The sequence below is a fragment of the Tasmannia lanceolata genome, unplaced genomic scaffold, assembly GCF_043159265.1.
Source record: "Tasmannia lanceolata isolate RefF3 unplaced genomic scaffold, GAP_Taslan_0.1 ptg000026l, whole genome shotgun sequence".
Taxonomy (NCBI): Eukaryota; Viridiplantae; Streptophyta; class Magnoliopsida; order Canellales; family Winteraceae; genus Tasmannia; species Tasmannia lanceolata.
The window spans coordinates 8,681,745-8,709,465 of NW_027518703.1; the positions used below are offsets into that span (position 1 = coordinate 8,681,745).

Below are 27,721 nucleotides of genomic sequence, written 5' to 3' on the forward strand. Positions count from 1 at the left end.
AAACATTGGTTGGGCATGTAGCTCAATCTTAAAGTCATGGGTGGTGCAGAAGAATCGAGAAATACCTTCTAGAATAAGGGTCAAACACGATATGCGGCAAAAAACGTCAAGAAACAAAGAAAAGAACACATTCACACAAGAAACACAAGATTCACGTGGTTCGAAACGTCCACGGAGGAAGATTTTTCACTATTTCGGTCTAATGTTACAAACTCTATTCCTCTTGGCCAAGAAAACTCAAAGAAAAACCTTAATCCTGTGACCATAACATGCGGCTTATATATTAATGACACTACCAACGTGTACACACATAGTCTGTCAGGGTCGTGCATAATGCCAGGGTCGTGCATAATGCCAGAATACAAGACATCTGCACAACAACCTCCACCTTGGCTTGAATTCTACAGCCACTTGAAGATCATACTCTGTTGTATATTCTCTGGAACACAATTCCGCACCTCGTGCACATCAGTTGCCCACTTGCCTCCCTGAGGTGCCTCGCAAATCATCAACAACTACTGATATTGGCAATGCTTGAACTTGGTCATTATAACTGACTTTGTCAATATATCCGCTAAATCATCAGTTGTATATATTTTCTTTAAGTTGATGCTTCTACCTGCCACCCATTCTCTTATCTTATGATATCTCACATCTATATGTTTCGTCCTGGCATTATATACTTGATTCTTTGCCAAATGTATGGCACATTGACTGTCAGTGCAACAATACTTCTTCCTACTTCAGCCCCATATCACTAACCAATTCAGCCAACCAAGTAGCCTCCTCGGCAGCCTCACATGTTGTCATATATTCGCCTCTGTCGTAGACAAGGCGATCGTAGGCTGAAGAGAAAGCTTCCAAGATCTAGGCCCACCTCCTAATGTGAACACATAGCCTGTAGTGGATCTCCTCTCATCCAAGTCTCCCTCATAGTCTGAATCCGCATAGCCTGTCAACCCATCTTCAATTTTTCCCATGCCATACCCCAAGCCAAAATATGTAGTGCCCCATAAGTATCTGAGAATCCACTTTATTGAATTCCAATCCTCTTTTCCTACATTTACCATGTATCTGTAGGCAATTTCGCAGAAAGCCATTTCGGAGCTCACTTTTGCAAGAGAAAAAAGCCCTCTCAGCTACACTCATAGGCTATGAGCCATATCTTATCTCGTATAGACCATTGCATACATGAGACAACCAATGGCACTAGCATAGGGGATGTTAGATATGCTTGCCTGTTCCTCATCAGTAGATGAGCATAAGTGCATACCCAGTTTGAAGTGGCCCACCAAAGGAGTGCTAATTGGTATTGCATTTTCCATGTTGAACCTCAATGTACTTAGCCTGCGAAAGCCAAATCACTCTCTTTATCCCGTTCCGTCTAATTTACATCCCAAGGATCTTCGTAGCAGCGCCTAGATCCTTCATGTCAAATTCTTAGCTTAACATAGAATGTCGGCGCATGCTGGCGCATTTTTTTTTTCTCAACATGATCTCCACAATTTTCAATATGATCTGACATCTAAGGGTGTCAATTTTGGCTCGGGCTCGGAAGCTGGCTCGGGCTCGGCTCGGAAAAAAGCTCGGCTCGAATCCTTAACGAGCCGAGCCGAGCCGGCTTGCCAGGCTCGTTAAGGCTCGTTAAGAATTTAATATATTTAAATATATATATTATATATTAATATATACACTAAAAGGGTTATACAGGGAGTGAAAGGGGGAGGCAAAATATGTCACTTCATTTTTGGAACCCCATTTGTTACTTGGACCACCCCCCATAGTGTAAAAAAAGTAGTCAAACTACACTAGATAGGGCTGTCCAGGGAAGATGAGGGGTGTGAACTTAATATAACCCGAGCTCGGTAAGGCTCGCGAGCTGCTCGCGAGCCTGGCCAAGCCTGGTTCGAGCCCGAGCCGAGCCGAGCTTTTGAGCTTAACGAGCCGAGCCGAGCCTGGCCAAGCTCGGCTCGGCTCGGCTCGTTTACACCCCTACTGACATCTCTATGTAGTGGAGCACTCATTCCACGGTGTTTAACCAACCAATAAAATTCTCTGGTTGCTGTCCCTTCTGGAAATCAGAGATATCGACCTCCATATCGAAATCCCTAGGGACCCTTTCCACTAATTAGGTAAATCTAGGCTTTTCGCCCCTCTCCTACAGCTTAATGCATAGAACATGGTCAAAGAAAGGGTTCAATTCCAAATCTTCTGATGTGTGACTACTAGCATGATGCTCAAATCTTGTAGTAATCTGCTAAATTTGCCTTCTAAGTGCCTCTTTTTTTTTGTGAATGGCACCTTCTAAGTGCCTCTTATTCTTCATCTCTGCCTCTATGGGAGTATTATGATGACCCCTCCACCTCGGCTTTTCTTGCATTCATGTGAAATTGATTCCAGCAAAATCTCAGCCTAGCATAGCCTCTGGTAGCAATCAATGAAGTCGCGAGAAGGGTTTTACACACAAAAAAACAGTCCAAAATGAGTATTGAAACAAATTCAAACAACCACAGATTTGAAAATCTAATCACAAGACTAATAAATCATGAAAAGAAACAAAAACTTCCCAAAGGACAGATCTGAGGCATATACTATAGATTAAGAAAGATTCACATGAACTGAAATAAATAAACCCTAATAAAGGACATTCAAAAAATTCCTAATAAAGAAAAGAGAGAATAAAAAATAGAACAATAACTCAACGATGGGAAATACATGAAATCCAGCCATAAGCTTCATTCCAAACCCACAAATTAGAAGATGCAGCCAATATGAGATAATTCACACATTTTCATAAACAAAATAGAATCCAAAAACAATAAAGTTCGTGGTCACTTATACAACCTTGCATAATGTATAGGTAAAAAGATACAATTACCCCTAGCTTAACATAAACCAATACCCTGTCCAACTAGAATAACCATTAAAAAAGAAAAGATACTAACAACTTAAATAAACAAGAATCTTCTTAAGGTTACTTAAGGGACAGGTGGGCCATGGCCCCTACGCATGCCAATCCTTATGAGGCAATGGTTCATGATGCATAATGCCTAATGCTTTTGATTTAGTGAAGTTTGGACACATTCTACAACTACATAAATTGCACAGATTTTAGTTCTCTAGGGCATATAAAATGTCTAAAATGATTTGAGAAAAACTATACTCACTCCAAAAAAAACTAAGGACAAGAATTGCAAACCTACCTCACAAAATGTTCCATGAAGCCCTTTCGGGCAGTCTTTTCCAGTAATAGTTCCATTCTCCCCATCACTGCCCTGATCTCTTCCAATTCCTCCCCTGCCATAAATCCAAGACTTCAAAAATCAAATGAACAAGTATCACCAATCACTGCGCAATATAAAACCAACAAATAAAAACTAGAACTATTAAATTTAATTTATAATAAAATTGGGAAATATAGCGAAAGAAAGAAAACAGTGACCAAATTTTAATCCATATAAGTACAAACTGGCAGCCCCCAAGTAATTGCAAAGTGAGCCAAGAATTTTTTTTTCATTTGAATATTGAGAGAGAGAGAGAGAGACAAGAAGTGTTTGCTTATTGCCACATGAGAGTATGTTTTCTGGAATGAAAATGGGACTCTCTATAAAACAATAACAGTGTCTGAAAGGAACAAAAAAATAGAGAAACAACTAGGGTCAATAATAACTACTAGAAATTTTAAGAAGATGAAACTGTAGTATATCTAGAGTCAATGCTATCACAGGCCAGAGTTCTAATTGAAGAACAAATAAAAATGACAAAAAAGGTTCCAGGATATGTTGGTGTTTTATATAAAAATGAGGGCAATTCGGTCTCCTAAAGGGATATAAAAGGGTGTTGGCTTGATCAGAGGATAGGAGTAAAATTCACCTTTGTTTTGTGAGATTTCCCGTCCAGCTATAATTTTTGTCATGGCCTCATTATTTGATGTTTGAATTAATGATAAAGGCATAAGGGACTCACAAGTCACAACCATATTTTTAAGAATATCTGGGATAGAACCCATTGCTTGTAACAAGCACAAGTTTTTGAATGTTTAATTACAAGAACTTTATGAAAACAGGTTTAAAAAGTGAATGCCATAACAATTGCCATATAACTTTTAAATTTTTACACGACATATGTTGCAGATTTCACATTTGATAATGAATATACAAATGACCTATCAAGAGACAGACCACTGTTGAAAGAAATATAACACATACTTTTAAAAGAAAAGGTCTTCCTGCATTCATTACAACCGCAAAGAAGCAAATGAAATGCCATGTAATGTTGAAAGGATTGACCATGGTTGAGTATTTGCTCAGAAATTGAATAATTCTATCGTGTTTATCTACCAACATTTGAACTCTGAGATTTATTTTAAAAAGACTGATATAAAATTGTATATCAAATATCTATAACAATATGATGATAAAATCAGAATTCAATGTGCATAATGGTATTCAAAGATATTCAACTTTAACAAATATATTATGACAGTGCAAAATTCCTTAATCAATGAGAACTTTGGAAATCATTTGAATTGCAAACAGGAAAAAAGATACTTTTTTTGGGTGTGCCATGTAAATTCATCACTGGGCAGTAAAATGCATATTTAGTTATAATTCTTGAAGAACTACGAAGGACCCAGCCAATGTATATAAGAAAATGTCTACAAAAACCAGAAAGACAGCGAAGAATACATGTCATAAGCTACAAACCTAATATGTATGTTTCCTTCAACAGTTGCTATGGGAAGATATTCATCCCCAGTGGGAATGTCAGCCCAATCAAAATGAACCCTTCCACCACCGCCACCGCCACAACCCTTTTGACTACCATGTCCGCCAGCACTCGAAAGTATAGAAGTATCACCAAGGGTCAAAGTACGCAAAAATAATAGAATGGTTCCACCGGATCCACCACCAGGGCCTCCATTTGAAATATCAGCAAGACCATATTCTTTCTTTCTAACATTCTTTCCAAAACTTTCCCCATCTACTTTGAGCGAGCCATAAACAGACAAGCTTGACAATGAATGCTCCAATGAACCCATTACTGTTTACAAAAAGCAAGTCAAACTGCCTACTGTCATCAAAAATAAGAAAAGCAATCATCTATGTTCAATTACCACCAATAGATTTGTGCTAAATTTACTTTTCAAAAAAAAAATTACCACCAATAGATATGCATATGATATAGGGGGCACGGTATCTGAGCTAGCCACTATAAATACACCATCTCCCATGTTCTTTGACTCATCCAACTCATTCACTCCATCGAACCTGACATAGATAGGGTGTTCCTAAGAAACCATCTCCATACAATCATCCTAACCGTTCGATCTGTACATGCACAAAATGGACCCATTTTCTAGCAGTACATTTTAAACCTCCACAAATCAACGCTTACCATGATCCTATGGAGATGATTTCTTAGGGACACCCTATCTATGTTAGGTCCTATAGAATCAATATCTAACATAACGCAAACAACATAGTCACCCACTCTATTTAGAGTCTCTAGCTCAAATAAGCTATCTGAGCTTGAGCTCAGAAACCATTTACCATTTCATATTAGAGAAATTCTAATTAAATAAAAATCATATTAAATGTGATTGATGGCTATATTTGTTCAGAACAAATCCATGGCTGTGAAAGCAACCAAAAAACTTTATGTTATCATCAGATAAAAAACAGTGACATATATCTCCGATATTTGGTGAGTTTCTATTAAAACAAAAAATCCTAAAATTTTCCCAAGATTCAAAAAAATCATCAAGATATATCTTCATATTTTCTTTTAACGCAAAATATCACAAAAATATCGTGATAAATTAATGATAGTATATTTTCTTTGGTATTCGTAGTTTCAGGCTTTCAGCTGTACAACTAGAATATGGAGAATGAAATGCTTTTTTAATTTTATAACCAAATTACAATTTATAAGATATAAAGGTTGTTATCACTTGTGACATCACCAGAAATTGAGTAATGTTGCCAGCAACAAATTGGTAGTTTGAGACAGAAACAGAATGCCAAGCACAATTCCATATATATTGCAACATTGAAACAAATAAAATATGCAAACAAAATATATTCGCATAGAAGAAATCTGTAAAGAATACCTAGGATACCACCACCTGCAGTTGAACCAGCTAAGGTATCATTTCCACTGCCACTACCAAGTTCGCAAGGCAAATCAGCACTTCCATATGCAACACCACCCTTGATAATAGTCCCATTATAGTATCCATCCCCACCTTTACCTCCATGCCCACCACCACTGCTAAGACCATTGCTTAAAACCATTCCTCTACCCACCCCACCTATGCAGCCTGCATATGGTCCACTCAGTTCAGAAGCTTTTCAATTCTACCCCTAGAATGGATATTCGCTATGCTTTTGAAATAACAAAACAATAAAAGATGGACCTTTTAACCTCCAAGCAGTGATGAAAGCAAAACGTAAACGAGTCTTGCAAGTTTATAAATGTTAGTTTCAGTAAAGCATGTCAATCACCATGGAAATGAAAATATGTTGGTTTCGGTCATAGATTTCAGTGAAAATCATATAGAATCATGGAATTATATGGAATGTATGCAAATGGTGGAAATTGCACAGATACACACTTAGAAACTCAAGCCATCACATAAGCAAGATAATCATTCATAATGGTTTCATAAGATCAAATACCTAATGGCATGTTGACGCACATGTCTTTTGCTGTAAGGTCCATTGTAATATATATATATATATATATATATATATATATATATATATATATATATATATGAGAGAGTGAGAGAGAGAGAGAAAAAACGGTTTCTACACTAAGTGTAGATAAGTTATCTACACACTAGCTTAAAATACAGTGGAGGGCATATTGTTTGGGTGATCCAAACCATTCAATTGATTGGCCCTCACATAGATAGGGTGTCCACAAAAAATCAGCTCCACAGGATCATCCCAACCCTACGATCTGTGGAGGTAAAATGGACGTGTATAAACCTTAACAAATCTGTCCATTTTTTGCCTCCACGGTTCGAAGGGTTAGGATGATCTTATGGAGCTGATTTTTTGTGTACACCCTATCTATGTGAGGGCCAATCAAATGAATGGTTTGGATCACCCAAACAATGTAGGCCCCCACTGTATTTTAAGCTAGTGTGTAGATAACTTATCTACACTTGTGTGTAGAAACCATTTTCTCATATATATATATATATATATATATATATATATATATATATATATATGAGAAAAGGGTTTATGTGCTCGAGCGCAGATAAGCTTATCTGCGCTCGAGCACAGAAACAGGGGGGTGGGGCCATTTGGGGGGGAACCAAAGCATTCATTTAGAAGCCTACCAAAAATCAGCTCCATTGGATCACCAACAGGTGTCCATTTGTGGGGCCAAAACTGGACAGATACTGTTTGTCCACAAATCTGTCCATTTTTTTCCCCAAAAATGGACACCCTAAGGTGATCCAATGGAGTTGATTTTTGGTGGACACCCTACCCATGAAACGGCCCATCAAATGAATGCTTTGGATCCCACCCAAAATGTGGCCCCACCCTCGAGCGCAGAAACCATTTCCTCTCTCTCTCTCTCTCTCTCTCTCTCTCTCTCTCTCTCTCTCTCTATAGAGAGAGAGAGAAAAAAAAAATTTCCTACACACTTGTGTAGGTAAGTTACCTACACACTAGCTTAAAATATAGTGGGGGCCCACATTGTTTGGGTGATCCAAACCATTCATTTGAATGGTCCTCACAAAGATAGGGTGTCCACAAAAAATCAGATCCATAGGATCATCCCAACCCTACGATTTGTGGAGGTAAAATGGACGTGTATAAACCTTCACAAATTAGTCCATTTTTTTCCTCCATAGTTTGAATGGTTGGGATGATCCTATGGATCTGATTTTTTGTGGACACCCTATCTATGTGAGGACCATTCAAATGAATGGTTTGGATCACCCAAACAATGTGGGCCCCCACTGTATTTTAAGCTAGTGTGTAGGTAACTTACTTACACAAGTGTGTAGGAAATGTTTTCTCATATATATAAGGGGAAAGAGTGTCTGCTCCATGGAGTAGATAAGTTATCTACTCCATCGGCCAAAGCAGAGTGGGCCCACATCATTTGGATGATCCAAAGCATTCATTTGATGGGCCCTAACATAGAGAGGGTGTGCCCAAAAAATCAGCTCCATAGGATCATCCTAACAGTTCGATTTGTGGAGGTTAAAAATGGACAGATTTGTGAAAGTTTATACCCGTTCATTTTAACCTCCACAAATCGAAGGGTTGGGATGATCCTATGGAGCGGATTTTTTGGGCACACCCTATCTATGTCCGGGGCCAGCGAATGAATGGTTTGCATCACCCAAACAATGTGGGCCCCCACAGTATTTTTGGCCAATGGATTAGATAATTTACCGGTCCATTTTTTGCCTCCACAAATTGAAGGGTCGGGATGATCATATGGAACTGATTTTTTGGGCACACCCTATCTATGTGAGGGCCCATCAAATGAATGCTTTGGATCACCCAAACAACGTGCCGCCACTGTATTTTAAGCCTAGGGAGTAGATAACTTATCTACTCTAGGGAGTAGGAACTCTTTTCTCACATATATATATATATATATATATATATATATATATATATATATATATATATAGAGAGAATAGAGTTCCTAAGGTGTCACCTCATATAGCTTATATGAGGTGGCGCTTAAAAACATAAGGGGCCTACTTTGTTTGGATGATCCAAAGCATTCATTTGATAGGCCCTCACATAGATAGGGTGTGCCCAAAAAATGAACTTCATAGGATCATCCTAACCCTTTCATTTGTGGAGGTTGAAATGGATGGGTATAAACCTCCATAAATTTGCCTATTTTTAACCTCCATAAATGGAAGGGTTAGGATGATCCTATGGACCTGATTTTTTGTAGGCACCATATCCATCTAAGGGCCTTTCAAATAAGTGGTTTGGATCACCCCAAAAATGTGGGCCCCTTATGTTTTGTGAGCGCCACCTCATATAAGCTATATGAGGTGACACCTTAGGAACTCTATTCTCATATGTATATATATATATATATATATATATATATATATATATATATATATGTGTGTGTGTGTGTGTGTGTGTGTGTGTGTGTGTGTGTGTGTGTGGTGCCCTTCCATAAAAGGGGTAAAGGACGCCCCTATTGGTCAATATACATTTATGTGTACATGTGTGTGTGCATGGCTTAAATAAATATAATATATAGGAAAAAAATCCACTAATTTCATTAATTTCATAAATAAAGTACAATATAATGAAGGAGTACAACATAATGATAGAGATTTAAAAGATTTTGTAAGCAAAATATATAAATAAAATTAACTTTCAAAATGAAAATAATTCCAACTCCGTTAATTGTATTTTTTAAATGATGAAACTTTTATTTTATTTTATTTTGAAAGTTACGATGAAACTATTATTAATAAAAGGGAGAAAACCCTCGACCAAGATGGTCAGAGCTACAATGAGAAAGCAACAATACTAAGAAAGAAAATGAAAAATAAACTAGAAGATAACATGCACGTATGATAATTTTTTTCAAATATATTGTTATCCCCATTTTTAAAGGATTTTCTAATAAAAATATAAAAATAATCATTTTCAAAAAGAAAAAAAAATCTGACTCTGTAAATATGTAGATAGAGCAAGAAGAACTCACATATAAAAAAAAAATAGAAGCTAACTTGCATATACGATTAGTTTTTATTCTAAAATATATACTTTTTTTCTAATTTTCAAAACCATAAATCCATGACAAATGAAAATCCATGCACTAATCATTGTGCAAATGCATCAAATCAATAATCAGTTGACGCATTTGATGCAAGCTTCTCTGTGCATTTTGTCGAAATTTCGACAAGTCGACCAAAGTCCTGTAATTTACATATTAAAGTGGTATTGAAACATTACCGAAATCTATGCATGTTGACCGAAGTATTTCATTTCGATAGAGAAGGAAACGAAAACATGTCGACTGTTTCGTGCCGGTTTCGGCTGATATTTAAAACCATGGAGTCATGCAGACACAAATAGCAGTATTTGTATGAAAAGATTACATAAGCAAAGAAACTATACCCAAACCGGATGCACTAATCATTCCAGAAGAGTAGACAACTACGGTTCTTGCCCTGTGGAAATGAACAACAGCTCCTTCTATTACACCGACAACAGCAATGTCTTCAACTCTGCAAATCTGCAGAAACAAAACTACCAAAACATTAATAGACAGGCGGTAATGAATCACGTAGACTATAGGACTTCTGGCGAGTAAACGAGCAACCACTAAGAGGGTTTTTCAATTCAAACAACAAGAAATACCTGAAGAGTGAAAGACAGCGAAGAGTTCACATTGCAATCTTCAGGTGGATGAAGTAATTCCACTGGGCAATCTTGTTCACAGTAGAGCCTTGGTGCCCTACAATGGACATTATTAGAAATTTCACGTCAAATTACACAAACATACGACAAAATAAATCAATGATTGAAAAGATTATCAAACTCCAAACTTACATGTCATCAGTAGCTGCATTTTCTAAGGGGCCCCGTAAAACTGATCCAGGCCCAACCTATATAAGAAACAAACAAGATCCACCACATAAGCATGCTCATGAGACTCAAGGACAGTGTAATGAAGAACAAGAGGAAGTCATGGAATTTGAAATTAGAGTATCCGATGAGAAAATTTTGAAATTAGAGTACAATGGTATCACTAGGCAATACCGGGATTAAGACAAATAATCAATATATCCCAACATTCTCTCTATGTGAAATCATGAACTACTAAATTCCATAACTATACCCAGAGGCCGTTTGGATACGCGGATTTTAGAATCCAGGTTTTTAGTTTGAAAACAGTGTAAAAGAGGGTTAGAGACAAGAGAAGAAGAGGACCAGCCGTCGTTTTTTACTCATTTTTTACTTCTCTCCCTTCTTTCCATCAGCAAGAGAGTAGCAGATCCTCCCATATTTCCAGGTTTTAGAAATCATAGGATGTAGGAGAGATTTTTAAAACCTGATTTTCTTGCTTAAAATTCAAGAAAAGCTGCCAGGACAGCATTCAGCAGCTTGATTCATACCCTCTTTTACACTGTTTTCAAACTAAAAACCTGGATTCTAAAATCCGCGTATCCAGACGGCCCCTAAAAGAAATAATTTAATAAATTGTTTGTTAAGCAAATACAATAATGTTATAAATTTTTTAATGTATCACAAGCTATCTGGGGTTCAGAAAATAATAAAATGATTCTAATATATAGTTTTGTCCTCCATCAGAATTTTGGTCCTATTTATATTGAGGATGGAAAAGTTCAGCCACTACATAGTTTGTTTTAAAAGAAAATAAAGTAATAAAACCTTGTCCCAACTGCTACCTTATTCTTATAGTCTTGAGACCGTGTAGATGCATGACATTGACACATAGACCAGAAGGATTTACAGATCCAAATCAAGGCTATTGGAACGTTGACACATGAACTGGGATAAATTTGTACATTTGCCTCATTTTGGGACAAATTGCCAGGCAGTATCCAAAGAGTATGGATTTCAAAAAATAAAAAGTACGCATGATATGAAAGCTCAACTTTGAAGGATCTAGCATGAAACTAAAGCTCCCAGCCCAAGGTTGCATAAATTTGTGCAAGATTGGTCGTCCCCAGCCCAAGGTTTTCTAAAGCTCAACTTTTACAGATCTAGCATGGGAAATCCTGGCCTATCAGGTGTTGGAGGGATTTTACGGGACGATCATGGAGCAATGAAATGGGCTTTCGCGGACCCCTTGGATTTGCATATGGAAATAAGGCCGAAGTTCAAGCGATTCTTCAAGGTATAAGGTTGCTTGTGATTAAAGACTTAAATAAGGTGGTGGTAGAAGGTGACTCCCTTGATGTGACAACGAGGTTGAGGGGGCCACATTCTGTACCATGGAGATTTGCCGCTGATGCAGATAGTAGGTCAATAAGTGGCATATTTGCCCATTAGGATTTCTAGGCATTTATTTTCCATGTTATTTAGTTTTTAGGCTTTTATTTTCCATGTTATTTAGAATTAGGAAGTTTAGTCTTTTAGGAATTCTTATTTTAGTAGATCTCTATTTTTTAGGTTGTTAATTGCCTATTTATAGGCCTCTTTACAGCTTTATTGTGAACTTTGATGATTATTGAAAAAAGATTGATTGGCTTCTCCCCTCTACAGGTTTTTTCTCCTCCCTCTAATTTCCTCTCTTCTTCTCTCCCAGATTTCCTATTCGTCTTCTCTTCTTTTCTTCCCCTATTCTTCTCTTTCTTCTCTTCTTCTTCTCTTTTCTCCCCTTACTTCTATTTCTCTCCCCTTTCTTCTACTTCACTTCCCGGTCCTACATCAGCCGCTTTCTTTCATGAAATCCAAGACATGATTGAGGTCGCATCTAGTTCCTTCATTCATGTTAGGCGGTCAGCCAATGGAGAGGTGGACACATTAGTTAGAGTGGGGGTCTCCAAGGAGAGCTTGGAACTATTTGACTACATGCCTCCTTAAGTATTATTGAGGCTTGTACTTGTATTTTCTTCCTTTTTCTTTTCTCTTCCTCTGTGCTTTTATGTTCCTGGCCTCCTCAGTCTTTTTCCTCATTTAATGAAATCTTTTCACCATTCAAAAAAAAAGTATGCATGACACTAACGATTATTGACTGAACATTGGGAATCTCAATTTTCAGATAAAACATATAATTCTCAAGAAGTTGACATTTCAGCTAAATCCAAGTAACAGTATGTCAAGCAAATCAAAGCAGCTAACATAGATTTGCTTATGCATTTAGATATCAGCACGATGGGTATAGTTGGCCTCATCTATGTCTCGATATATGAGGCCTCATTCCCAAAACCAATATAGAAAGTACTGAATTTCGCAGACCTATAACTACACACATTGTATAAAAGACATTATGTCAGGTTAAATGCTCCAGTTTGTATTTATAGTGCCACGAAACAACTTCATGAAAAGATACAAGCAATATTGTTGCTCTTTTCAGATTTTATACAATAAGAAAGAACAAGAAGAATCACATATAACGATAGTGAGGCAAAGTTTCTAATTTACAAAAGTAACAAAATAATGGGTGTAGTTGGCCTCATCTATGTCTCGACATATGAGGCCTCATTCCCAAAACCAACATAGAAAGTACTGAATTTCGCAGACCTATAGCTACACACATTGTATAAAAGACATTATGTCAGGTTAAATGCTTCAGTTTGTATTTATAGTGCCACGAAACAACTTCATGAAAAGATACAAGCAATATTGTAGCTCATTTCAGATTTTATACAATAAGAAAGAACAAGAAGAATCACATATAACGATAGTGAGGCAAAGTTTCTAATTTACAAAAGTAACAAAATATTTCTGAACCGGAATCATGTCTGCAGTCTATGTGAGGAATTTGTTTGGCTTCCCGACAACAACCAATTAGAGGCATTCAATGGGGACAGCCCACCAAAGAAAAAAAAATCTCCTAACCTAGTATTCCTACGATCTAAATTGCATGTACAGATGATGCAGCCTGAAAAATAGGGAAAAAAAGTTAATATTCAAAATCTTGAACAGTGATTTATTTTTTATTTTATTTTTTTGAATGGAAAATAATAGGGAAAACTAACTTTTTTTGATAAATCACTGTTCAACGTCGATCAGCCAAGAATAAGATAACAATTAGTTATGCCACAAAAAAATCATATACTTAAAGCTTAAATGCACGCAAACAAATAACCTATAACTACAGCACTAAAGAATTAAAGGTGGAGCCACAAGCTTACATGGATACTATAAAATAGTGAGAGAATCAGGCGTTGTGCCTCAATCACGTCTCCTTTTCCAGTCAAATTCAGCTGGCCTTGTCCATGGACTCCCAAATTTGAGTTCGAATGTATCACAGAAGATTCCTGCAATAAATATGGAGCAAATGTGTCACAAGCCATCATACGATGTAGCAACATTAAGGAGAAAACACAAGGCAACATGTAGGGCTGAATACCTTGAGGACAACTAATTTGCTAGCCTCAAGCACCGATGTCGCGACAATCGAATCTCCGCCCCCATCTATGAGCATTTGGGAATTCCACATCAAGAGTATTTTCACAGACATACGCAAAGCCCCATATACCTATACTAAATAAAAATTGGTGAGAGAATAGCAGTTCATTAACCTGACAAAATAGTTAAACCACTACAAGTTACATCCATCATAATTACATGAACCACAGCTGGAACAGCATCACGGCAGAAACCACACTGCTAACAAAAATGATAATAAAGAAAGAACTGGGCCAGTCAGAAAATCTAAAAAGAGCAGGTGGTCTGTAATGATATTTCGTGCTGAGGAAGCAATAGAGTTAGAACCTATTAATAAGAAGAATTTTCCTATCAGTAAAACAACGGAAAAAGTAGGAACACAGCATCAAGACAGAACACAACCGAAACAATAGCTACAAGAAGAGAAATCAGCTGGATAATCTAGAGTATATGTTAATGAATTTCAACTTATATTCTCTTAGAATTACTCGTTATTTGATTATTCACGCATAAAATTGAATTCATTCCCAAAATCGCATTAATTTATAAGACAGTATTTCTACAATATATTTGTGCATACAATTGTGTATGCATGTCTAGTTCCTTGGAGGAATGAAACCAATTTTTAAATCCCAATTATTCAACTTGGATTCCTTTTTTTGTAAGAAAGATGGATACCAAAGATCATTTTTCGTTGTCTTAGCCAGCAGAGACCAGCTTATGTCCCTTTCTTAACTAAGAACACAGGGAAAAGAATAAACAGCCAATAAGTGTGTGTGTGTGTGTGTGTGTGTGTGTATCAGCTTTTTGCCCTTCGCCACGCTTTGCACTATGTACGAACAAGCATAACCTTTCTATTCCAAGCAATTTCCCATAATTCTCTTTCTTTTCCTCTTTCTTGGAACAGGTGCAATCTTATTAAAAGAAAAACAGTACAAAACACCACAATCAATAAAAAAAAGGAAAAAAAGTACAAAAGAAACAAAAGAGCCCACCAGTCGGCTTGACAGCTAGTCAAGTGGCTGTCGCTTCCAATACAAAGAGCCTCCGTGTCAATCCCCTCCCTAGCTAAACCATCTACCAACTCATTAACACTCATAGGAATATCTGTGTAAAACGATGGCACCTATCTATTCAATGCATCAATTTCAAGAATAATATTAGCCAATCTCATTGGGACCAGTTTGAACCTTTATGAACTCCAAAAAGAACCGACTTAACATACAAAGAGGCAACAAAAGTACTCGCTCTTCGGGCATTAGAATCCATGATACCAATTTACCCGGAGAAAGCACTAATACCTTCTATTGAGTCATTTATAAACATTCCAATAAAGTCAACAGGCCCTTAGTTGCCCTAGGGAGCTACATCGAAATTCATATCAAGATAGTAGAGAGGAGGTCACCATCTAAAAAAAACGTTATATCTACGATTTTATTTCAATTTTGATAAAGGTACCTAAGCGAAAAACTCCTAAAACTCCTCCCCAATAGCCCATTGGATAATGGATGGCTTGATGCTTTGTCATCATCGACAAGGGGATCCGAGTTTAGGCTATCACAAATGTGCGTTAAGCAAATATGTGTTGATTCCTGTTTTTTTCCCAGTAAATCAAGGCATTTACGTACAAGGTGTCAGCCTATTAAGCAAGTGTGAGTCCTCTTTCAAAATATTAAACAATACATATCAGCCTAGCTTTCATCTTAACATTATGGATACATATTTCCCATTGTCAACATTGGTTTCACAAGATGCACAATTTATCATAATTAAAATTAAAAAAGTTAAAAAACCTTTTAATTCTAAACTCGTCAAGTTGGAGTATGATAATTACTTGGACCAACAGAAAGGGAGTTTCAGCAACTAATTAACAGTTCCTCAACACGTATCAAATATCTCCAAAATTTCTAATTGCCTATATACCCTACTACAACATTGCACATAGAACCAAATGCTAGTTGATAGTTCGAACTTATTTGGCACCCTTGCACAAAGCATATCACCTTATTGTTCTTGACAAGAGGACTTTTTTAATGGTAATTAAATAAGTATCCACAGAATTACTAAAATTATTTAGCCTACAACAAGTGTTATTCATGGTCTTAAATTTCCATCGAAACCGATACGAAATGACTGAAATGTATTTCATGGATCAAAAAAATGAATCAAATGTTTCCATATTCATCCCTACCGAAACATATACCGAAAATCAAAAACATGCCGAAACCAAAACGATAAGTGTATTAGTAGTATATTATATCAATATGTTACATAATTAATATATTAATTGCACAAAAAATGTGGCATATGTATTATGTATAAATATTTATATGAATTACATGTAAAATGTTTGATGTTGTTAAAACATTGTGGATGGTTTCCTTGCTAATGTGATGGTTTCTAAGGGCGTATTTATTTATGCTTATTCTAGTATTTCCTGAAGTTTCATCTTAAAATTTTATCATTTTTTATAAGTAACCTGGGATTGAACAGTGAAAAAAAAAAAAGGTTGAGACGCTCGTAACCTTCCAGTTAATCTACAGGCTCAACCAATTGCACCAGCTATTTAGCCACCATGAAAATGTATAGTTAGACACTAAATGTATAGTTAGACACCAAATGTATCTACAAGAAGTCACTCGGGGAAAAATGAAAACCGTAAAAAATGGAATGCTTTACAGGAAACATGAAGATCTAAATGATTGCAAATTAACTAGTCATCAAACATTCATTAAAAAAAGTCATCATACATATGGCAATGCATACCTTGATTACTGAATCGCTCATGAGAAGCTCTTCAGCCATAAGCTCAAACTCAGAAAAAGGATAATGAGATAGGCCGAAGCTCAAAACCCCACCACAAAGTAGACTAAGTTGTCCTCTAACCTGCATAATGCAAAGAAAAACAAAGAAACTTTGGTTAAACCATTCTAGAAAGATGAAATAAATTAGATTGTACTCCCAAACTAAGAGATGTTCCATGTAACTCTCTTAATCAAAGACAACCCATGAGATATGTTAATAGTTCATGTTTCCACGTCGAAAATAACAATATCTTGGACTCAAACAAGTCATTATTCCAGCTGACAAGAAATTGATTCAGAGAACGTAGCGGGATTTTACAGTGTAGACTACATCTTCACACAAGATATCAAACAGCCTATCCAATTCCATATAAGCTTGACACATAACACCATTTCATGTCAAAGCCAAAAGTTCTCCAGTGATTGTAATCAGACTCTGATCATAAGAGGCCCGTGAATACATAAGAATTTTGAGAACATTTTCCCTCGGAAGAGCTGTTGTTATTGAGAATAAGCTACAGTCCAGGTTAAAGCAATGGATTAGTTGCACGAAATCATAACATTTCGGAGGCTACATACCCAGCAGCATGTCCATGTTTTATCACTATATCCATTTTAACTGGAAACATCGTCAAGAAAAACATTTAGGGTCCTTTTGGATGTACGTTATATAGAAGTAGAAGGAAAGGAAAATAGATTCCCATTTCTGTCCTTTCCTTTCCTTTTCCTCCTGATTTGAGAGGAAAGTCAAACCGTGAAAAATGGCTCGAATTTGAAAAATTTGCAGCGGACAAGGACTGCCACGTGAATAGCAAATAGCAACCAAACGGACCCATAGAAGGCCACGTTTAAAGTGACTCCAAAAAGAAAAGTGAGGGTTTTTTCATCAATTTCACAGTTGCAACTATGTCTCTCGTCAGTCGTCACTGACAAGAGAATGAAACGGACTATTGGTTGCAGAAAATAAAATGTCATTTGTAGTAGACGACGACTGTCACGTGAATGGTAAATGGCGACCAAACGTGAATGGTTAATGCCAGGAAAAGGAAAATTTGTCCTTTTACTTTAATTTTCCCAAAAAAACACGATTTTTGGTTCAACAAATCGGACCATTAGATCCACATGTTAAATGACTGAAAGGAAGGAAAGGCTTTTTCCATCAATTTCACAGTTGCAACTATCTTTCTCATCAAGAAAAAGACAATGAATAGGACTATTGCTTGCAGAAAACAATAAATCAGTTGCAGTAAACACACTGACAAAAACAATGTATCCAGGCCCAAACACATTTATCTCGACAATCCTGACACATTTCTCACACTATAGCAATATTAAAAGGCTAATTCAATCGATCTGGTAGACTCAACAACTTTCTAGACCTAGAAATTTCATCGGAAGTGGAGATGGTCAGTAGCTATTTGGCAGAATGCAGATGCAGAGAAATAAGCCTCCTAGAACTAGGAAACTCCTCATGTCACCATAACCAATCCCTATAAGATCATTACTTTTAATATAAATTGTGCTAGTAACAATAACTAAAATGCTAAAAATTAGGAAACTCCAGACCTAAAAATTGTGCTAGTAACAATATAAGATCATACCAAGCTAAAACAATAATAAAAATAAAAATGCTACTGCAAGGCAAAAAAATAACTTAAATAGAATAGGCCAAAACAACCTAGAACAATTTGAGTACTGCTGTGTATGAGCGTTAACTTTCCACTGACCTGTACACGACTCCAGAGCAAAGGAACGGAAACCTGAGCATGATTTCTGATATAAACATTGGTCCAAAGCGGCTGATTAGGAAACTCTAAAAGAGGTGTGTCTGTCTGTGTTGACATATTGTGATTGCTAACAATGAGACTTCGAGGGACAGAATCAAAAAGAGTCCCGGCAGCACCAGAATTATCAGGACAGCCAAGGCTCCTACCTCCTGCAAATAAGATCAACCCACTCTAAAGCTTGCAGAAATTTAACACTGAAACATAAGAAAGTTCTGAGATTAGAAAAAAAAATGGTAGGTACATAATTAAAAGCCTCATAAGAAGTTCCACTTGGACAAACATAAAATGCTAATGTAATACATAAAAATTACTAGTACAAATTTCAACCACACACGATAAAAAGATTTCATAAAACAGACAGAATCTACTTCTAGCAACTTACACCACAGATGGAGCAATTCTCCAACATGACCATATGTATTCTTACAATTTCAAAACATGCTGAATGAAAATACCAAAACATTATAATCATCACAAAACTGAACCAGCCACACAGTGCAATCAGCGAATTTTACAAAGGCAAAAAAGAGAAAATGTGGCAATAAATGCACAAATAGGTGACACATTCCGCTATTACACCCGACACATATCCAAAATGCTCAAAATGAAATTTCAAAAAATTATAAAATAAGAAAAAATAAAAATAATTGGAAGGAAACCTATTTAATACGATATAGACTATAAAATTAATTGTATTGACATGTAACAATGACTTGATTACCTGACTCATACCTGACAACCTGTCAGATGTTATAAATTCACAGCTTTTGATTGTTTATTCACAATTTCATTACATGTTAAAATATTTTGAGTTTTTCATATGATTTTGAGTTCAATAGAACCGGGACACTCTTATAGTTCCATAATCTAAGAATATGATTGATTGGAACTAGGTGCCATTTAAGTCATTTTCAAAGATGTTTAGGTTTACAATGTTAATTGTGTCTAGGACTAAATATATGCATGCATGTGCTAAGTTATTTTCTCAATTTTTTTTAAAAATGTAACAGCCAACTTTTTCTAACTAAAAATAAATCAAGAAAAAGAATGTCAAGAGAAAGAGTACAAGAAAATAGAAGGATAGAATAACCTTTCTTCAACATCATAGTTGTTTTTGCAATCATACAATCTCTACCCAACAATCCAATACCAAAATTACGCCGCAAATGGTTTGAGATACATGAGACAAAATGCATCGACTATAAGATAAGGACTCTTCAATGTAACTTACAGATTTAAAGCCTCAAAATTGGAAATAACTACATCACCTTCGTAATTTCCATCATCATGAGAAAGCAAGTGTGAGCTACCTATGTAATAACCAGCAGAAGATTCATGCCATATTATGAATTTTAATGTTCATTTACAAATTTACAAAGACCACATATTTCCCATAGAGATTTTAAGGTCTTAACATGACTTTCCCCATAAATACTCAAATGGTTGTCTTTTTAGAATGAGATAAAGCATTTAAATCATGAGATGAAGCCATCCCAAGTATGGGAACCACCGGACCCCAGAAAAATTAAAAACTTTGATGGATCTAGCCTGGGTAATACAGAGATGGCGGGATTAGGAGGTCTCCTTAGAGATGAGCAAGGAAGCTTGAACTAATCAAAACTCATTCCAAAGGTTACCTAAAAAAAGAAAATAAAATATTCGAGTAAATTTCAATTGCTGCAAAAAAGAGCCAACCAAACTTACCATGAACCATGATTTTAGGATCATCGTGCCGGCTGAAAATGTCAATAGAAATTCTTCCACCACTTCCTCCAGCCAAACCACTACCTCCTGATGCACTTATCATGCCACTCCCCCTCCTGCTCTTGATAGAGAAGATACTTACAATTATAAAAACATTGGTAGAAAGCCAAAACGGAAAACATATGTAAAACATTGACCTACGTTATGAGCTGTGAAAAAGACTGCCTTGGGATACTATGCATTGCAAGCACACATGCATTCACATATTCATGTATGATAATGTTAAAAGGGAACAGTGTGCATATTAGCACCAATAGGGAGAATCCAAGTGTTGCAGGTCAAGAAAGAAATTTTCGTGATTACTAGGATGATTACTATAGTGATTTGGGGTAAAGAATGGCATTACTCCAGCAGCAAATGCCCTTCGAACCATTCTGAAAATCTATGCTAAGTTAGGAGTAGGTGACACTAAATGCTTTTTTTGGAACAATAACTGATTAAATAAAAGAGAAATAACTCCAAAGGGGGCAGAGGTTGCTCCTAATACAACGCAGGCCTACGAATTCCCAGAACAGAAATATTCTTACAACAGTAAGTATCTCATCTATATAAGATGCTAACCGATCACACACACACACACACACACACACACACAACACCAACCGCCAGGAACCCGAGCTTCTACCCCACACAAAATCACGTTGGACGAATTGACTTCTAAGATAAGCAGGTCATTAAAATGGACTATGAATATCATCTTTTTTTAAGAATGGCTGGACTTCAGATATCCTTAACCCAGTAAGAAGAGCTCTAGTTTCCACCACAATGGAGACCACTCTTCCGATAAGTTCAGAAAATGAATACAAAATCTCAGCAGAATTATCCCAACTATGGATTGACCCAGGTTACCAAGGGAACAACCATAGAAGTTAACTTCATCACATTTCCCCTCAGCTTTCTCCAAGCTTTCTTCATCTCCTTTTTGGCAGAACTGCGTAAAATTACAATGTCCCTCTTACGCATCAGATCTTGGAAAGAGTAACCAGCCGTTTTAGATCTAACGAGTGCCTACCAAATCAGCAAATCTTTGGCAAATAAAAGAATGATCAGCCCTCAAATGACTGCTCATTTCTTTATGTCCGAATGCACCAGACAACAACGACAAAGAAGGCAGCCTGCCAAAGATGCATCTTTAACCCGGATACCGTCTTCCCTAAATTCATATTTAACCTGGATACTATCTTCACCCACTATAAAAACTTCTTAAGATTAATGATTTGGGGAGGCTCCACTTTGAAGAAATTAAAGTATCATTAGCAAATTGATGGTGGTTTATTGAACCCAACCCTCACCCACCCACTCGCGCATGCGCGCACACACACCATCAAATAACCCAATTTTTGTCATATATATATATATATATATATATATATATATATATATATATTGAATGGTTGCAATTTCAGTAAAAGAAAGGGGCAGACCGAGATAGTCATTTTTGTATTAATCTAATCATAACTTCACCTACTATAGTTTAAAAAGAAGAGAGAGAGGGGGGGCACCTCGTCTTTCGCCCCTTGAGCTAGTAAAAAAACCCTCCAATCCACCATTAATAATGATGGAATTTCATTCCACTGATTGTACACCTAAAAAAAAAACCATCCTCACAAACATATAATCTATGAAATTTCATTCCACTGATTGTACACCTTTTCCGTGTCAATTTTGCAAATCAGACCTTGAACCCCTTCTCTTTTCCATGAATCTATGCTTTCATTTGCCACCGATACCCATCAAGAATTTATCACCCTTTCACAAAGGCTCCTTGAAAACTCTACTGCAAGAATTTTTTTTTAAAACAAATCTACTGCATTTGCAAGAGGAATATGAAAAATATCATGTGTGGAGTAGTAGACATATGAATGCTTGCCACATTTTATTGGGGAGACCATGGAAATTGATAGACTCAAATAATAGGGATAAGTTTGTTAAAGACAATGTGAAGATTGCCATTCCCAAAAAAAACAAACAATGTGAAGATTATTCTTCTCTAATGAGTAAGTGTGTTGAAGACAAAGCGAAGATTATCCTTCTCTAATAAAGGACATTAACCCATGTCCTAAAGAGGAGGGGAACAATTTCCTTACAATGGGTAAGGTTTGGAGGAACCAAATAAGAATGGAACGGTATATGAACTCGTAGGGAAGGAGGATGTGAAGATTATCCTTCTCCAATAAAGGACATAAACCCAAGTCCTAAAGAGAGGAACAATTTCCTTACCATGGTCCAAGGGTAAGGTTTGTTGGGACCATATGTGGGTGGAACAGGGTAGCCACTAAGTAAGAACGGCAATTGAGGAATTTTGTGATAACATCCCAGAAGAATTGTCTAACAGCCTATGACATATATTCAACATCACATTAAAAGTCATTACATGTTCTACATGTTCTAGTATATTGAACCTTCTGTATGATAGAATAAGTCCTAACCAGCATTTGGATTTATAAAGGTAGGTGAATGACTTCTTGAGGAAGTGGTGGATGATTAAAAAGAGTATGTTTTTGTACTGTTTCGGCATTATTAATGTCGAAGAAAGATTGTGGTCGGCCTATGTGTGAAGCCATAAACAAAATAACGATCAAAATATTGATTCCACAATCCCACAACTGGACGATACACTTGTAACAAACACATTACATGGCTTTAAGGTCTTCTCAAAAATAGATTTGAGTAGTGGATATCATCAAATAAGGAGTAGACTTGATGGTAAATAGGAACAGCATTCAAGATCAAGGAGGCATAGTATGATTGGCTGGTAATGTCATTTTGACTATCTAACTTGCCTAGAACATTCATGCACAAGGTGAATCAAGCACTGAACGTCTTAATTGGTAAGTTTGTGGGTATACTTTGATGAAATAGTAATTTTCAGCATCTTCATGATGTTATTCGTGTCATGCAAAGGAATAAATTGTATGTCAACTTCAATAAGTATTGTTTTATGACTAGTATCTTATTTTTATGTATGATTGATAGAAACGTGTCAGTGATTGTAGACTGGCCAAGTGATTGTAGACTTGACTACAACTAAATTTGTGGATGAGGTGTGAAGTTTTCATGGTCTGGGTACTTCCTGTTCTTGTTGTAGATTTATCAAAATTTTCAATTCATGGTCACTCGAACCACGGACCATATGAAGAAAAGAAGATACGAATGGACGTAGGTCATGGAAAAGGCCTTTCACTTTCAGCTTGCAAAAAGAAATATCGTAAGTATCAGTATCGGCACTATACAACCTTGATAAAGCATTTGAAGTCGATTGTGATGCTTCGAACACTGGTACTACAAAGGCTGTTCTTAGTCAAGAATGGTGGCCAAAAGCATAACTACTGAGAATTTCACCACCACGGGATGTAGAGATACGAACCCAAGCAAAACCAATAGAATACTAAAAGGGATAGTTTGATTACAGGATAGGTTGTCTAAGACAAGGCCTTATTCTAGATTGCTATGTGTTCGGTCTAAAATGTGATGTCCAAGGGAAACTTTTTGGTAACTACCCATGATGGATCACCCTATTTTCACGTCCTCCATAGTCCAGGTGGTCATCATCCACCTTCCCACGATTGGCAACAGCCACGCCACATCCTTGAGTCATCCCAAACACTTTATAATCTAAGAAAAGTTGTCTTGGATAACACATCTACAAATATGTTTATTTGAAGAATTTAACAAGTTGATTCAACAAGTTAAACAGTGATATATGTAGAGCAACTTATTCACTTGTGCATAAAAAAGACATGTAGAGTTCCATATACAGAGTGTGTGCACATGTGTGTTCTTCAAGGATTAAAAGAGTAGACATTACATTTTCTGAGCCTTGATGTAAATGCTACCGCCAGAACCACCTCCGCCCTTAAGACCACCCTCACCCCCATCAGCAAAAACACTCCCATTAACCTCAAGCAAACCTTCCACCTCAATCCCAATCCTCCCGCCACCTCCACCACCATACTCCTCCTCCCTACTCGTCGTACCACCTTTACTCCCATAACTCCAAGGCAACGTAAGCGACGACCAAGAATAAGTATCCCCACCCCAAACATCCTCCTGAATCTTCTCCTTATCCCTAATACAACAAGCCCCTCTTCCCCCATGTCCTCCACCAGCCCCATCAATCCCAAGCGGCGAACCACTAGTCTGTGCCGGCGGAGCTCCGGCGAGTCCCGTAGTATTAATCAAAGACCCATCATACAAGCTCACGTTCGCGGCAATCAAAACAATCGTCCCTGCCACTACCGACGAATTCTGCCCTAGACTAAAATCGCCCGAAATATTAACAGCAAAATTACAACCAGAAATCGCACAGCTCAAAACTACTCCAGATAGGATTTCCAAATTGCCCGTCCCTTCTATGTAGAGATCGTTCTCGAGAATCAAGCTCGTGTTAATTTGACAAGAATCGTTTAACGAACCGACTCCTTTAAGATCATCCTCGCAGGAAATCGAAGAAGGTGGTAATGGAGGAAGAGAAGGAGGAGGAGGAGGTGAATAATCTCGAGTTTTGTAATCGTAATCGTAATCGATGATTGAGAAATTGGAAGCGGAAACAAAAAGGATTGAGAGAGATATATAAAATCCATAGAAGAGCCAGAGAGAAGAAGCTTCCATTTATAGGGGTAGAAATTCATGAGAGAGAGAGAGAGAAAGGAAACCCTAAATTGGAATGATGATTTTTGCCATGAGAGGAATGAGAGAATAATCTGGTCTGGTTTATTTGGGCGGAGGGATGGAGAGGACGAGGGTTTTTATGGTTTTTGATCGACGGTTGGGAGTGAACGAGAATTGTACCTTGGAAAGAACGAACGATGGTGAAATCTGCCACCGGGAATAATCTGTTTTTTAGATCTTTTAATAAAGTGAGAGGAAAAAGAGAGCGTGGGGTGTAGGTTTTCAAAAGAGGAGTGGGACGGGTGTGGTTATCATTTTTCGTAGGGGTGATTTTACTCTTTGGAAAATGATGGGCTCTGTTCTGGAAATAAAGACAATAATTAAAATGACCAGATTACCCTTATTGATCGTCTTTCGCCGACTTGTCTCTAGCTGGCGATACGAGCAAGCCAGATGTCGTTAGGTTTTACTTTGAAAATTTACCAATAAAGTAGGAGTGTTTTGGTCATTTTAATAGAAACTGAATTTTGGCGGACGTTTCGTCGTCCCTGTCTTTCTCTTCTCTTTACACGTGTTGCTAATTTAGAGATCGTTATTTTGAGCCAAAACAAATTCCAGTTTTGCTAGGAAATGATATATTCGCCCATTTTTTTTAACTCGGGACAGTCCCACCTAGTGTAAGACAGTAGTCACAAATATAAGTCCAAAAAAGGAATACCAAGAGCCCCTTCCTGCTCCTCTTATCATCTTCTTCTAGCAGGCTCCCCTTCTCTCCGTGTGGCCCACTTGGCAAACACGTGGCACATGTGGTCCCACTTTGGGCCGACCATCGCATGTGGATTTTTGCTACCCAGGAGGTTTGAACTCAGAAAGGCGTTATTTATCTTTTATACTTTAACAGTTGTCTCTTTGGTTTATGTTGTTTGGCTCATCTTTGAGTCCCTTCTCTTTTGTTGTTCCCCCTTCATATGTGTTAGGGGTTGTTTACCTTGCTCTTCATGTTGTATCTTTCTCTCTATTTTAATATATCTGGTAGGGGTCTGCCTAACCCTAGCAATTACCCGTCAAAAAAAAAAAAAGTAGTCACAAATATACTAGAGGCCTAGAGGGTCTGTCCTAAGTAAGAAAAGGGGGCGATTATATCACTTCCCAGCTCTCTATAGTAAACCTGACAATATGTGATTTAGTTACTTTTAAATAATTTTAAGATTTGCGGATAAATTAAAAATAAAAAGAACAAAAACAAGAGAACCTAAGCTCAATTGTTCTTGCGCCTGAGACCGCAACCCTCTCTTGTAACCTCCCCCTGTCTCGGCTCTAGATCTCTTGATCTCTCATTGCAAACGACTCGAAAGTGGTCACAAGAGCTCAATTAAATTCTCAATAAAAGAACACAAACAAACGCCAGTGTGAGGGATTTAGAATATATATTTCGTTGTATCTTTAAATTATTAGTCAGAAACTACAACTAATGAAAAGTAAAAGATGGTGCGAAAAAGTAATGTGATGTAAAGATAAGTTAATGCATGTCACACAAATGCTTTGATGATCTCAATAGCCAAGTTATCAAACAATGACCGATTTCAAATTAAAAAGAAAAAAGAAAAAAAAAATCGAGTGTAAACACACATGATGTTTCTTCTCTTTCATCTCAATCACAACCGACGATTAGGATTTGTGTCCAATTTCCTGACAATGGGAGAGTGTATTTTTTTTTATTTTTTTTATAGGTAAGCTGGGGTTAGGCAAGACCCCAAACAGATATATTAAAAGAAGGATAAGATATACATGAGATACGAAAAGCAACCCTTCCAGAACTTGGAAAGGAGAACAAACAACAAAAGAAGCACAGACACGCTAAAAAAGAAGACCAAAACAGACAAACAACAAAATAAAAGCAAACCAAACAACAACAACAAAAAGATAACTCTATGAAAGAGGAGCTGAATCCTTTCAAGCAACCACCAATACATAGTCATATGCTCCTCCCAAAGGGCAACTTGTGAGGGATCCCACACGTAGGAGGAGATAGGAAAGCTAGAAGGGCCGGTTTGCTTTTTTTCCTATGAACCCTTTGCCACGAGTCATGATCCGGGGTCTGGGCATTTCCTTCTTGAACATCTTGATGACTACACTCCCCAATGGATTGGGGATAAGAGACCATATGATCTAGAGCAGCAAATCGGTTAGCATGGATTGGGACATTAGGACTAGAGGTTTTGGGTTCTTTGCTTTTTCCAACCAAATTTATATTTTCATATTCACTATGGACAGATTTAGAATTGTTATATCCATCAACTTCAACTTTTGGGACATCCTTTGCTATTTGCTTGGGTTTCCAAACTTGTTTTAGAGGCAAATTAGAAGTTCTCGGAGATTCTGAAAAATAATTGCATTTGTCGGTCCCATGGCTAAAATCTCTACAATTTTTACAGGCCGAAGGCTTCCAATCATATTCCACCGGTTGGATGTGTATCCCCGTAGGAGTTTCTATCTTGATGGAATCTGGGAGGATTTTGTCCACATTCACCATGACACAAACTCTGGCATACATTAGACGGGTCAAGTTTGCTGTATGGGAGTCCATATACATGGGTCTCCCAAATATACTGGCAATTTTGCTGAGCCCTCTATGAGTCCAAAATTTTCGATG

General features: G+C 37.1%; 1 protein-coding gene across 3 annotated transcripts in view; it reads right to left on the bottom strand.

Moving 5' to 3' along the window:
* Positions 1-25,327, bottom strand: part of LOC143858794 (uncharacterized) — a 50,236-nt gene extending 24,909 nt beyond the window's left edge. For 2 of the 3 annotated variants that reach the window (XR_013239042.1, XM_077369512.1), the window contains exons 1-12: positions 24,266-25,324; positions 20,398-20,513; positions 18,634-18,842; positions 16,869-16,988; positions 14,065-14,193; positions 13,847-13,972; positions 10,572-10,627; positions 10,380-10,476; positions 10,137-10,254; positions 6,113-6,322; positions 4,707-5,043; positions 3,204-3,297 (exon numbers count right to left, since the gene is read on the bottom strand). Coding sequence is in view for 2 of the 3 variants with exons in the window: in XM_077369512.1 (XP_077225627.1) it covers positions 3,204-3,297; positions 4,707-5,043; positions 6,113-6,322; positions 10,137-10,254; positions 10,380-10,476; positions 10,572-10,627; positions 13,847-13,972; positions 14,065-14,193; positions 16,869-16,988; positions 18,634-18,842; positions 20,398-20,513; positions 24,266-25,068 (2,415 nt within the window). In the remaining variant the exon portion in view is untranslated. Of the gene's footprint in view, positions 1-3,203; positions 3,298-4,706; positions 5,044-6,112; positions 6,323-10,136; positions 10,255-10,379; positions 10,477-10,571; positions 10,628-13,846; positions 13,973-14,064; positions 14,194-16,868; positions 16,989-18,633; positions 18,843-20,397; positions 20,514-24,265 lie in introns of all 3 variants that reach the window. The other variant, XM_077369513.1, reaches the window with a different exon arrangement.
* Between the last annotated feature and the right edge of the window lie 2,394 nt (positions 25,328-27,721).